At 52.1% G+C, this 13,956-nt stretch overlaps 1 protein-coding gene across 1 annotated transcript in view; it reads right to left on the bottom strand.

Annotated features, from left to right (window-relative positions):
- Positions 1-13,956, bottom strand: part of ACSF3 (acyl-CoA synthetase family member 3) — a 77,777-nt gene that overhangs the window by 60,835 nt on the left and 2,986 nt on the right. The window contains exons 2-3 of the mRNA XM_081107470.1: positions 8,798-9,505; positions 7,529-7,684 (exon numbers count right to left, since the gene is read on the bottom strand). Coding sequence (XP_080963596.1) covers positions 7,529-7,684; positions 8,798-9,481 — 840 coding nt within the window. The 5' untranslated portion in view covers positions 9,482-9,505. The remainder of the gene's footprint in view (positions 1-7,528; positions 7,685-8,797; positions 9,506-13,956) is intronic.

Raw genomic sequence — 13,956 nt, 5'->3', positions numbered from 1 at the left:
GCCACTGGGTGGCCCAGAGTCCCATGCTGCACCCCAGCCTGCGGCATCCGGCCATGCTCACTGCATCTCTGCATGGGGACTCAGGCGCCGTGACTCAGGCAGAGGGGTGTGTGTGGGGGCCAGGGGGCCCAGGGGGCCCAGGTGCTTCCCAGGGCCCAGAGGTCAGCTGGGACCTGCCCTTCCATGCCAGATGCTCACACTTCGATCACTGGCCAGGCCTAGGACCACACCCGTGCATGAATTTCATGCACCGGGCCTCTTGTCTATCCTACATAATAGAAGGCCAATATACAAATAGACCAAATGGCCGAACAACCTAACAACTGGTCACTATGACATGCGCTGACCACCAGGGGGCGCGCGTGGAACATGGAGGACAGCAGCTGTGGCGGGATGGTGGAGCAGGTGAGTGGGGGCTCCAGACCAAGGCGGGGCACCGGTTGCTGTCATTGGGGCGAGCCTCTGGTGGCTACTGAAAATTCTTTGCTCTTGCGCACTACAGTCCCACCTGGTGCTCATGCCTGCTGCCGGCGCTGGCTCTGCTCGCACTCGCTGCCAGTGCCAGAGCCACTGCTCGTAACTACTGTCAGCGCCCGGTGCCAGCCCTGATCGCTTGGCACTGGCAGCGGGTAAGAGCAGTGGCTTCCAGCCCCAATTGCCCCTCAGGGCTTCTCCACCTCCCCCTGCTCCTAAGGGGCGATCAGAGCTAGCAGCAGGGGTGATCAGGGCCGGCAGCCACTGCTTGCACCCGCTGATGGCACTGGCTCCACTCACACCCACTGCTGGTGCCAGCCCCAAACTCTCCGCACCGTCAGCGGGTGTGAGTGAGGCCGGAGCCAGCAGCACGTGGGAACAGCAGCAGCGGGAGCAGGGCTGCTGGCAGATAGGGGACCAGGGGCCGCGGCAAGAGTGCCAAGGATAGGCTGAGACCCGCCCTGGTGCCCACTGCAGCCTCGTGGCTCACAGTTCCTTTCAAGGTACACGAATTCATGCAATGGGCCCCTAGTCTATAATAATAAAAGTGTAACATGCTAATTAGACCAGACAGACGCCAGACATCATTCCGGCCATCCTTCTGGAAGAAGCTGCGGTGGCGGGGGCCAAGGCAGAGGTGGTTAGGGGCAATCAGGCAGGCAGGCGAGCAGTTAGGGGCGATCAGGCAGGCAGGCAGAGTGGTTAGGGGCAATGAGGCAAGCAGGCAGAGTGGTTAGGGGCAATGAGGCAGGCAGGCAGAGTGGTTAGGGGCGATGAGGCAGGTAGGCAGGAGAGTAGTTAGGAGCCAGCGGTCCCGGATTGTGAGAGGGATGTCCGACTGCCGGTCTAGGCCCATGGGATCAGGCCTAAACCGGCAGTCGGACATCCCCCAAGGGGTCCCGGATTGCGAGAGGGTGCAGGCCAGCCTGAGGGACCCACCCCCTCAGCCTAATTTCACACCAGGACTCTAGTGTGTGTGTGTGTGTGTGTGTGTGTGTGTGTGTGTGTGTGTATAAAAAGCTTAAGCAGCCATTACAACTGGTTGACTGAACGACCGGTTGCTATGACATGCACTGACCACTAGGGGGAAGATGCTCAACTGGTGGTCAGTGTGCTCCCATAGTCAACCTCCCATGGTCCCTCCCCCAAGCCAGCCCGGATCGTTGGCCAGGCCAAAGGATCCCAACCGTGCACAAATTCATGCACCGGGCTTCTAGTTTATGATAAAAATATTAACAACTCATATTAAAGCAATCCACCTTTGGTATGACTGAGGGAGTTCATTTATGTTAAACCACTCCCATTTCTCTATTGTTGACTAGGTAGGAAATCAATGTGTATAGAAATGAGAAGTGGAGATTAAAAAAAAAATGTGGTCATGAAGAGCCTTTTCCTATAATTGCATTTCTTCCTATGCTGAATAGAGAGCAAATAAAACCTAATGGCTCAGAATCACTGCACACTAAGCAGTGAGAACAAAGCACTGAGAATCCAGATCTTAGCAAATCCACAGGGACAAAACCATGGACAGGCTACCCTCACTGGCCCAGGAGCAGCTATGACCCTGACCAAGCCCTTCAGCTTCTGTCTTCTCACACATGATATTAATTGGGACTAAATCCCTCAAGTCCCTTCCAAGCTCTGAAATGCAGTTGCTGGAAACTCTGTGTGGCATCCTACTTCCCACCGGCTTATAAAGAAATGCAGGTTGGCTGCCACCTGCCACCAGGGAAGGTGTGGGGCCTGGGAGGAGCGTGGCAAAGTGGACACACTAGACTCCACTCAGGCTTCCAGAGAGTGTTGATATGCTGGGCTGGCTGAGGAGGAGCAGCTGCGGGGGCCCCATTTCCTTCTCACACATTGTGCTTTTAGAGGTGAACCGCTGGGTTGTGCTTAGTGTGGCTGACCTGTGCATAGACTCCACCACCACCAAGTCCTGACAACACCTTCACCTCAGCCTGGTTCTTACTCCACTTACCACGGGCTCACCTGGATAAGAGGGCACAAAACAGCAGATAATCAAACTGCACACATCCCAGGTGAGGCACATGCTCTGGCACGAGAGGAGAGAGGACAGGCCTCATGAGCTGTTCATCCACTCTGGGGATCAGTGGTCCTGGCCAGGCCTCCTCCACGGGCCACACACATGGTCCCACCCAGGCTTCCCACAGGAGACTAAAGGAAGGATGGAGCACAGTCGGCCAAATGAAGGATGTCAACTGGTCCCATGGTCTCAATGCAGACTTCTGACCCTGGCGCAGAGACATCCGCCTGAGAACGGCACCACTGGAAAGGCCTCGCCATTTTTAGATTTACTCAAACCAGTAAAGAGGGCAGCTGCTGAACTGACGCAATATTCCTTCTCCATGTTGTTTTGACACATTCACAACTTAAAAACCATAGCTCTGGGGGATCCCTCTCTAGACCCTGCATTTCACTCGTGAAAACACTTCTACCTGCTCAGATGCAAGCTGTCATAGCAAGACCAAAGAGCAGTGCCCAAATCAGGCTGCAGGTAGTCCAGGTACTGCCAGGCATCAAATGTGAGGGCTCCAGGCCCCTCTTTTACTCACGATCTCCCCAAGGTAACCCTGCTATGCAGGCAGGACTGGAAACCTGGGGTCAGATCCCAACCGCCAGTACTGCCATGCCGAGCAAAAGCAACGATGGGATTGACTGCAGGTGAGAAACTGCAACATTTAACCAGCTTAAAGCAACGACCCCCACAGATGAAGCCATCACCCAATTTTTGGTAACTCTATACCACACACAGGAAGGGGTTCTTGTTCTGTTTTTAAGGTGCTCTGGCTAAAATCTGGCAACAAGGACACTCCATAATGAAAGACCGGAGATGGGAAAATAGCTGCCCGCCTGGCTCCTAAGACCTATGAGCACCCCCTGTCCTAGTGACCCCCACACTGTGGAGCAGATCTGAGGTGTGAGCACCCCTGTCCAGTGACCCCACACTGTGGAGCAGATCTGAGGTGTGAGCACCCCTGTCCAGTGACTCCCACACTGTGGAGCAGACCTGAGGTGTGAGTACCCCCTGTCCTAGTGACCCCACACTGTGGAGCAGATCTGGGGTGTGAGCATCTCCTGTCCCACGGACCCCACACTAAGGAGCAGTTATGAGGTGTGAGCACTCCTGCCCAGTAGTACCTCCACACTGTGACTGGGTCTGTGGGGCCAGTGTAGCATAACGTTCTTTGCTTCTCTACCCCAAACTCTCCCTGCATGTTGATATACACACTGCCTGACCCCCTTTCAACAAGATCCAGTTTCTCAGAGCCCAGAATGAACTTTGTCTGGGGCCACAGGTCAACATGTTTAACCACAGGAAATGGTGTCCAGGGCAGGGGTGCTGGCCTCAACAGAATGCACTGGTGGCTTCCCCAGCCTCCAGCGCGGCACAGCCCCTGCCCTTCAGCAGGTACCCAGCAGGTCAACAGAGGAGGGAGCGCCAGCCGCAAGGTCCCTGATTTAGTGCTCCTGCTGCTGGATCCTGAGGAAGTTGGCTAGAGCCAAGTCATCTGAGACAAGAAATCGATTGAGACTCCGGACAGCTCATCAACAGCCAGACTTTGTTCTTCAGGGGTGACATCAGGCAGTTCGCCCATCCATCTTTCCGCCTGTCCTCTGAGTCACTGTCACCTCATCAGTCAGGCTCGCAGGACGTGACGGCCTGTCACCCCACTGTTAGCAGGATGACCTGAGGATCCTGGGATCTATGGCTTAAACACCACTATAGGTTTCTGGTCACCCCACACCACTGCTAAAATACAAGCTTAAACAAAACCCCAATATTTAGTAAAAGGACTTTACTAATATAAATGTCTAAATTCACAAAATTCTGAAACTCAGGGTTGCAATCTTTTATCAAACTTGTTTCGATATTTAGCTCTGCTGCACAGTTTTGAGAAATTCCAAGTTAGGGCAAAGAACCACAAAGGTCAGAGATTTGATCCTTCTTGTGAGTTCCCCTGGTGGCCTGTCATCCCAGCACCTCAACAGGAGAAAGGAGCATCCTAATGACAGACAATGGCCCTCGCCGCTCGGTGGTTAAGGCACCCATTCGCTTCCAGGCCCCTAGTGGGGCCCCTGTGGAGAGATGGGAGAGTGCCCAAGAAGCCAAAGAATACACCAAACCTGGAGCTCTGGGAGCAGATATGAAAACCCTGTAGGTTTTTTCCCCGTTGAGTGCTTACTTGTCCAAAATGTATTCTCATTTTCACAACATCTAAGCTACACAGGTATGTATTCAACAAAATCAATTCCATCGAACTTTAAACTACAGACCTCTTCAGAGGGTGGACCACCAAGGACGGCCGGTGGGGCCTCGCGCACGCCCAGGATGAGGCTCTCTGCCATGTTTCCATGTGAAATCTCCCACAGCCAAGGACACTGATGGGCACATCCATGCATCACACTGTCCATGGCCATTGGCCCTGAGCACAAGAGGCCGAGTCCTACTGTCCTGACCTTTATGAATGTGCACAACCCAGAGCTTTGCAGAGAAGTTTCTTGCTTTAAGGGACTCTGGTAATGGATTTTAAGTAGACAATCGTGTTACATGGTATTCTTTATGCTCTAATTTCAGAGGAGTTGATACAGTGAAATTTCATCTAACAAATAACCTCTCCCCTAAGTGATTTAAGGGACTTTCTCCCCATACACCTGATGGACAAATCCAGCCAGTCATGATACTGAAATAAAGTAAGGCAGTTTGTAGAGGGGTATGAACCTGACGCCTAGCAGCATGTCCTCATGGTCCACACAACCAGTGGGGAAGTGAGAAGCCCAGGAGTCCATGTATCATGTTGATAACCATCCATTCACCCATCTGTTCACTAACACTCTGACCCTCTGATGCTCTAGGCCCTGGGGACACACCGTGAACTGAAGGCAAACCTGTGCTCTTGGGGTGGACCTTCTAGGAGGAGAGAGATGATTCTATGGGCTTCAAGGTGGTAAGTGCTATGATAAATTGCAGAGGCAGGGCCAGGATGGGGGGCGGGGGGGAGGATGGTTGCAGTGATGATTAGAATGGCTGGGGCCTTGCTGAGTGACGCATGGGCAAAGACTTACAGAGAGGTGAGCAAACTGGGGGTAGGCAGAGTGCTGACTGAGGTGGGTGGGTGGAGTGTATGGACAGCAGGGCAGCCAGTGCAGGTGGAGCAAAATGATGGGGATGGGAGAGGAGAGAAGGGGACAAGGCCTGGCACAGCCAGGAGGAAGGCCAGCCATGCCTCCTCTGCTTTTTTCCTTCTCATTCCTGGGTCTCTGTGTTTGGGGAAGAAACGGCCTCCTCGATTTTTGTTTTTTCCACTGCCGTGCCAGCCCAACACATCTTTGCCAGGCCGACTGGGCACTCATGTCGCTCCTGAAGCAGAACTAGGAAATGAGGACTCTGGCAATGTCCACTTGAGAAGTCCATCAGTGAAAGGCCGGGCTGCTAGGTTCCTGATCCGGGCTTTCTGGGGCTCCGAGTCAGGGTGGACCTGCTCTCCCTATGCTTACAGGGATTCTGGAGACTCAGCCCTCCCTCCTTTGCCCCTATAATCAACCAGTGCTGGAGTGTGGACAGACGGAACCCACAAGCACAGCTCTGGCTCCTGAGAAACCTCGGTGGAGTAGCTGTGCTGGGGGAGCAGCACACAGTAATTTACACAAGGAGGAGGCTTCCCATCGCCCTTGGTCCGGGGAGGTCCTCCCAGTGGACAGAGAATTAGGGGGTCTTGGAGAGCCCAAAGGACTGGCGCACTCTTGTGCAAAAGCCTCCCAGTCAGGTGAAGCTTCCCCTGCCTGAGGTGAGCTTTTTCTCACCTCGCCTGTTGCCATCCGCACCTGCCCTTACCAGTCAATCCTACTAAGCAGACAACAGCCTCAGATGATGCCTGCTCCTCACCCCCATGCTTCCCTTCGGTGCAGCGATCCCTGGACTGGAGGGAGCAGTGCTGAGAATCACAGATTGGCAGGGCCCTCAGTCGGAGGCCCACAATGAAAGGGGGGTGGAGGAAGTGGCCTGAGCCCTGGGCTAAGAGGCCCCAGGTAGGTCTTTATGCTTGAAGGCAAACAGTGCCTCAGCACCGTGCCCTGAAGGGCATATTTAAGCTGCAGACTTTCTGTAAAACCATGTAAACCATTAAGACCTGCAGCTGAAAAATAAAACACAAAAAGATGAAGACAAGCTCAACGGCTGGAGGAGGGGAGGGAGGCCCAGAGCCCTGTCTGCCAGCCTCCACCCCAGAGCTGTGCCCGGGCTCTCAGGACAGGGTCCGAAAGGCTCCCGGGGAGCTGCACACAGGTCACAAGTGTCAAGCGGCAGGTCAGATCCCAGGCCTTTCCCCTTGAAAGCCGTGTCCTTCATGGCTCTGCTCTGCTCAGTAGTGAGGGCTCCGCTCCCACTTCCTTCCCCACACAGCCACAACCACACGTCCCCTCCCGTGACCTCAGAGCATGTTCGGAAGGAACAATGTGTGGAAAAGGGGAGAATCGAGGAAACTAATAAAGAGCCCCAACTGAACCATCTGCTGCAGAACTGCTGAAAGCCCGTGAAATTGGCTCAAGAATGGCTCCAAATGTCCTCATCTCCAGGGATGTGGTACCTCATGTTGCAGAAGGTGCAGATGTGATTAAGCTAAGGATCTTGAGATGAGGAGGTGGCCCTGGTAGCTGGGTGGGCCCACTGTGATCAGAGGGTCCTTAAAAGAGAGGGAGAGGTGACCACAGAAGCAGAGACTGAAGTGACACACTCACAAGGCAAGGACTGTGGTGCCTCTAGAAACTGGAAGAGGCAAGAAGAGATTCTTCTCTGGAGCCTCCAGATGGAATCAACCCTGCTGACCCCTTGATTTTAGCTCCATAAGACTCATTTTGGACCACTGACTTCCAGACGGCAAGATGATAAACTTGGGCTGTCATAAACCCCCACACTGGAATCATTTGTTATGGCAGCAACAGAAAACTTGAACTGCTGGCAAAGTTTACACCAGAGGAAGGTGCCTGGTCCTCAGGTGCCCAATTTGGCCATGCTGAGAGCTTGTCCCCCACTTACCAGCTGGGCACTGAACTCCGGGAGCATCACACAGGTGGCTCCCACCCAGAGTGGACAGAGCAGCTTGTTGACCACGCCATGGACATGATGCAGGGGGAGGACATGAAGGATCACATCGTCTTTAGTCCACGCCCACTTGTGGACCAGCCCCGTCACCTGCAAGACAACAGCACAGCCTCAGACAGGAGGGAAGCCACTATGCGGGTGGAGGAACGCAGAGGGGGCTTCCCCATCTGAGAGGAGTGGGGAGAGAAAGCTCATTCTTTGTCACTGCATCCTTAATGGCATCTACCGGAGATGATAACGAAATGATGAGGGTCTGACTGAGGGTCTATGGTTTACTTGGTTACCCGTGTTGAACAGTCACACAGTCAGGGGCTTTAGTCATTATGAAAGGGTCTCTGATTTGGTGCCCCAAGGCCTCTGCAAACATTTCTGGTGACTTCCTCCCAGGTGCTCAGAGTTGCATTCTTGGTGGCTCCCACCCCCCCACTCTGGGGCAGTCAGAGGTGCAATGTCATCTCTGACAGGCCTGGGACTTGGGGCCTCACCAGAGGCCAGTGTTGTATCCAGCTGCCCAACCTCTGATGGCTGTCTGAGCTCCCTGGCACTTCCAGCACCATCCTCAGCTCGGCCGTGAAGGAACCCAGAGCTGGGTGTTCCAGGCACATCTGCAGCTTTTACTGAGAAGCAGTGAGACTCGTCTATTTGAATCACCTGAAGTCACCACTGAGCACACTGTCCTGCATACCTCATGACCTTTATGTGCAAACGCATGCGAGATCATCACTCCCCTTAGAAATACAAGTCAAGAGACGGCTCTGCAGGTGAGGACACTCTTCTAGGAGGCACAGGTAACATATCAGTCGTGCTCCCTTGCAGCCAGCCTGGATCCAGCTTACCACTGACTTAGGGGACCGAGTTAGCCTAAACTCAATGGCACTGACCTCCTTCCTCCTGTGGTTTGAGCTTCTGTTTCATTTTATTTCTCCTACTGTATAATTGTCTTTATTGTACATTGAAGAGTTTTTTGGAAGGAAGAAAGGTATAAATTACGGATAAGTAACATGGCTGGGGAGTTTTGCAAAGATGGTAACTAAGGCTACAGAACACAAAAATAACACACAAGAAATGGTGGTAGGATGGTGACAGCTATGAATGCCCTACCGAAAAGTACATGAACACCACACCATCCCCACCAGCCATGCCATAACCATGTCTACAACGGCCTGACCCCTCCCAATAGTGGTGGCCCACACAAGCACTCACCACAGCCCTGATGTTGTGATGGGTGCTCAGGACACCCTTGGGCCTCCCCGTGGTCCCGCTGGTATAGATGATCATGGCACCCCGGTCTCTCCAGTCTCGTTCCGGCAACTCCCCCACCCCGTGCTCCTCAGCTGCCCCATTGTAGACTGCAGGCGGGAGAGGCAGGAGTGGGACCCCTAGCTTCCTGACCACTGGACTCAGGAGCTCCACGTACTCCTGGCCAGCAAGGACCACAGAGCTCCGGGAGTCCTGGATGAAGTACTCCAGGTCGGCCTGGGGGTGCTTCCTGAAGAGAGGGACGGCGATGCCGCCGCTCATCCATGAGGCCCACTGTGCAACCACGTAGGAGACGTCATTGGAGCACATAAAAGAGATCCTCTCCTCCTGCAGGTCCTGGCCGGCGCACTCAAGGAGCCGGCAGATCTCCTGGGACAGGCGGAGGCTGCGGCAGTAAAGGTCCTTGTACGTGTGGACGCCATGCTGGTCAACGAGGGCAACTCTGTCTCCAAAGGCCAGGGCGCGGGTGAACACTGGGGCGCTCTTGTCAGAGCGAGCTGCAAGGGCTACGTGCAGAGGGCGGCTTCCTGCATGTCTTATGGGAGCCAGCTGGCGGGAGGCCAGTGCACACACCAGGCGCTGGAAGGTCATCACCACGCGGAGTGGCACTGCTGCATCGACAAACATCAGCTTGGCTTCGCTGGGGCAGGGCTGGAAGAGGAAGAGAGAGCACCACATGTTATTGTGCCTGACCCCGTCCTAACTCACCCGAAGAAGATTTAAAATGCCCAACCAGACCAAGCTGGCCTAACTTTCCATCAAAGGTGACATCCTAAGTAGGAAACACTGACTCTCACAATACACTACCTTTGGAATTTAAATAGCCAACATTTAATCTCATTAGTTTAAGGGTTTCAAAAATACACAAGATTTGAAAACAATGAACTACACTAGGCAAAACTGAGGAGAAGCACATAGAGTCCAATGCACCTGTGGGGAAGAGGAAAAATTCCCCTTCCCCTCCCCTGGCTCTTTTGGCTAGACTGATAATCCAACCAACAGAGAGACTGAGAAGGGAAAATCAAATTTAATTTCATGGGAGCCCCACATACACGAGAAAGTCAGGGACCCCACCTATAGAAGAGGTTCAAAGAGAGAAAGGGGAAATAGGTACAGAGGACAGTCTGGGCTAGGGATGAGGTAAGGCTGCTGGGGGCTTCAGAGGAGGGGAAGGTCACCGCAGGATAGGAAGAGCAGAGGGTCAGTAATTAGAAGTCTGCCCTGTCATATAGGCAGGTCAAGAAACGCTATCTCTGAAAATCCCTTCTTATGGGCAATTAGGAAATTAAAGTCCTTTAGTTAAGGGGGAGAGGGTCTGAGTTGCCTTTAGCTCAAAAGAATCCATGTACCAATCGATGAGGCACATCTTGGGGTGGCTCATTCTGAACTCCCACATAGTTAAGGTAAATTCTGAATAATGGTTTTTAAAAATCTGAGCTTGGGAAAAAAGACTAGCTAAGGGGGATAAGTACCTAGGGCCACTAAGCAAATGTCCTCTCCGTCAGCAGGCGAGGTCAGAGGACTCCAAGCATCCTCACACAGGCTCAGGGCTTGATTCTGCTCTCAAACGCTTTCTCAGCGGTGAATATTTAGGAACTTGGTGATGAGCAAGTTCTTAAATAAAGTTCACGTGTCTGAAGACTGTTTTTTTTTTTTTAGCTGAAACGTAATTCTTCCCTCTCCCCCAAAACATAACTACTAAAAATGACCAAAATGGTCAGCAAGAAGTGAGAACTCGATGGAAGGGGCTGTGATCAGCTGACTTACAACTAGAATTCTCTGGGGTCGGAGAGAAAAGAGACCTGGGAAGGGCCCTAGTCAGTCCAAAGCGCCTGCCTCCAAGAGCCGCTCGCGTTCCGCTGAAGGACACTTCCCCGCAGCGGCAGTCCCATGAGTGAGCTTTCCAATTGCTTCTGCACTGATGGCAGTTATAACCCAAGTTTAGCTCAGTTCAAGAGGTCAGAAGCCCACCCGCTGCCCCAGACGCCTTGCTACCAGTGCAACTGAAAATGGGTCCTTCCCAGTGCAGGGCCGCCTATTAAGGTTAATAACCATTTGCCCTGGTTTGAAAGCCCCAATTTCACAGCTCCTTCAGGAGTCACTCCTCCCATTATAGCCTCTGGAGCTAAGAAGGGTCTCTGTTCTGCCCTCGCAAGCACCTTCTGGCCTCTGCTCCCCTCTCAGCTTCAACTGTGGCTCTGGGTCAGAGCAGCACCCAGGATAGGGAGCTGAGGCGTGGACTAGCTGAGTGTTTCCTGAAGGGTGGGGCAGGCACAGGAAACCCCAAGGGTGCTCTGAATGCCAGGGGCTGGCATGATGCCTTCCAATGGGCCATCCAGTAACATTATAGAATAAAAGCTGTACATCTCACCGCCCCCCCCCCCTTCCGACAGGCCCTGAAAATCTAGGAAGGTCAGGAATCACGCAGCAGGTGGCTCTGCCCAGCAGGAGGTGCCCAGGCTGTCCCAAGGCTGGCACTGCCTCCCTCAGAGTTCTCTCTGCGGTCTTCCACACCCTGCCCACACAGTGCTGCTTGGAGGGATCTGTTTCTTCTGTGCTCAGCACGTTCCTCCTGACAAAGCCACACTTTTCTCTCTCTGTCGTTAACTTGCTACCCAGGGAAAAGGAATGTGCCATTGTTTGTTATATGTATGTACGAAACAATTTTGTTCTCTGTTCTTAATTGAAAAAACAGATTCTACACAATCTACAATAATAAAAGGGTAATATGCTAATTAGACCAGACATCCTTCTGGACGTCATTCCGGACGAAGCACAGGACGGAGGGAAGCTCGGGTCCCGGGTGCCAGAGGGAAGCCAGCACTGGCAGCAGGGGGAAGGAAGGCCTATTCTTGCACAAATTTCATGCATCAGGCCTCTAGTACTTTATAATTACCTAACAAAATAAACTCCACAACAATAAAAATGGCTGAGCTGAGCTATGCTTCACATACTGACCCCTCAGTATGTGAAATGGCCTGTGCCTATCATCCTCCTTGGCTGGCTTCTCCAGCAGCCAGGGGCTCCTGGTAAGATAGTCTCCCGGCCTGACCAGGTGGGAGGAAACCCCACACCTCAGAGGGGCTTCATGCAGAGGCCTCTCAGCTCTGGCTGACTGCTCTCAGGTTCTGTGCAAATATTACTTAAGGCTTCAGGACCTTTAACAAAGTTCAGTTCCAAATACACTTGCCCATACTGTTTCTAGATGAAAGAGGCCATTTTTTAAAACCCAGAGAGTGGTCTGAGCCGGTTTGGTTCCGTGCTTAGAGCAGTGGTTCTCAACCTTCTGGACCTTTAAATACAGTTCCTCATGTTGTGACCCAACCATAAAATTATTTTCGTTGCTACTTCATAACTGTAATGTTGCTACTGTTATGAATCGTAATGTAAATATCTGATATGCAGGATGGTCTTAGGCGACCCCTGTGAAAGGGTCGTTCGACCGCCAAAGGGGTCTCGACCCACAGGTTGAGAACCGCTGGCTTAGAGCATCGGCTTGAGGAGTGAAGGGCCACAGGTTCAGTTCTGGTCAAGGGCATGAACCTGAGTTGCAGGCTCCATCCTCAGCCCCAGTTAGGGCTCGTGCAACCAATTGATGTGTCTCATATCTATGTTTCTCTCTTTCTGTCTCTCCCCCTCCCTTCCACTCTCTAAAAATCAATTGAAAGAATATCCTTGGGTGAGGATTAACAAACAAAAACAGAAAGAAAAAGCCGGAGAGTGCCCTAGGACTTCTCTGTACGCTGCCCTCCACACAAGGTTCAGAGGCGGGTTCACATCTAGTTTTATACCCTGGATTTCTGTTACTATAAAGAAACCTCACATATTTTCAGAAAACAGCTAGGCTTGACCAGAGACAACAAGAAGTCTGCTAAACATGCGAGACACGCCAGTTTCAGAAAGAAAGCCAGCGAAAAGCAAACCAGGGCAGCTTTAACATGTTCTCTTCTCACTTCTAGAAAACTCATCTCTATTTGCATGGGTAGAGGGGGACTAAAACCGAACAGACACCTCCCATCTCTGCCTCATTCCCCTGGGGCACTAGGAGCTTCCCTAGGCTGGGGGCGGGGGAAGTCAGTTTGAGATGGAAAACAGGGCTGACCCCCCCCCCCCCTCGGCCTGGGGCATAGGTTAAGGCTGTAAATGCGCTGTGGGCAGTCACAGCAACAACTCCAAGGGAAAATAATAGGCCTGAAGCAGTGATCCAAACCCAGACTTGGCTGATCCCACGTGTGTGTCATACCCTAAGTCAGTGATGGTGAACCTTTTGAGCTCGGCGTGTCAGCATTTTGAAAAACCCTAACTTAACTCTGGTGCCGTGTCACATATAGAAATTTTTTGATATTTGCAACCATAGTAAAAGACTTATATTTTTTATATTTATTTTATATATTTAAATGCCATTTAACAAAGAAAAATCAACCAAACAAATGAGTTCGCGTGTCACCTCTGACACGCGTGTCATAGGTTCGCCATCACTGCCCTAAGTGGTGAGGAGCCTGTGATGGAGGAGTGTCAGTGATGGGGAGTGCACTGAGAGAGGACATCACATGTTAACTCAACAGTGTCTCACCTGCAGGGCTGTCCCAGTCTAGGTGACGCCCACAGCATTGACTCATCCATCCCCAAAGGGCGCTTCCCAATCACTTAAAAATGAGACATGAAAATAGAAATGTGGGTCCTGTATTCCGTGGTTGCACTTAAAAACGTATCCTAAGAAAATATTCGGAAATGAACATGAAGATGCACATATGGGATGTTCACTGCAGTGTTATGTATGATATTGAAAAACTGGAACTGAACCAAGTGGTCCAGAAGAGGGCTGAGGAAATCAGGGCATATGCACGTGGGGCGTTGGGGCGATAGCCCCACTGTGGGTGGGACAAGCTATCTGGGAGAGGCTCCCCCACTACTGCCAAGGGAAAAAGGATGGTCAGAGCTGAAAAGAAGATGAAAAGTAAACACCCAGATGGTCACAAGGTTGCAGGGCTACAGGTGACTTTTGTTTTCTTCTTAGTGCTTCTCAATTTTCTCCAATCTTTCTACAATTGGCATGTATGACTTCTGTAATCAGACTTTAAAAGTCTACTAAATGTCTTTTA

The sequence above is a fragment of the Myotis nattereri genome (assembly GCF_964212035.1).
Source record: "Myotis nattereri genome assembly, chromosome: 15".
Classification (NCBI taxonomy): domain Eukaryota; kingdom Metazoa; phylum Chordata; class Mammalia; order Chiroptera; family Vespertilionidae; genus Myotis; species Myotis nattereri.
The sequence above is the reverse complement of the archived record's forward strand: the minus strand, read 5'-3'. Positions and strand labels throughout refer to the sequence as shown.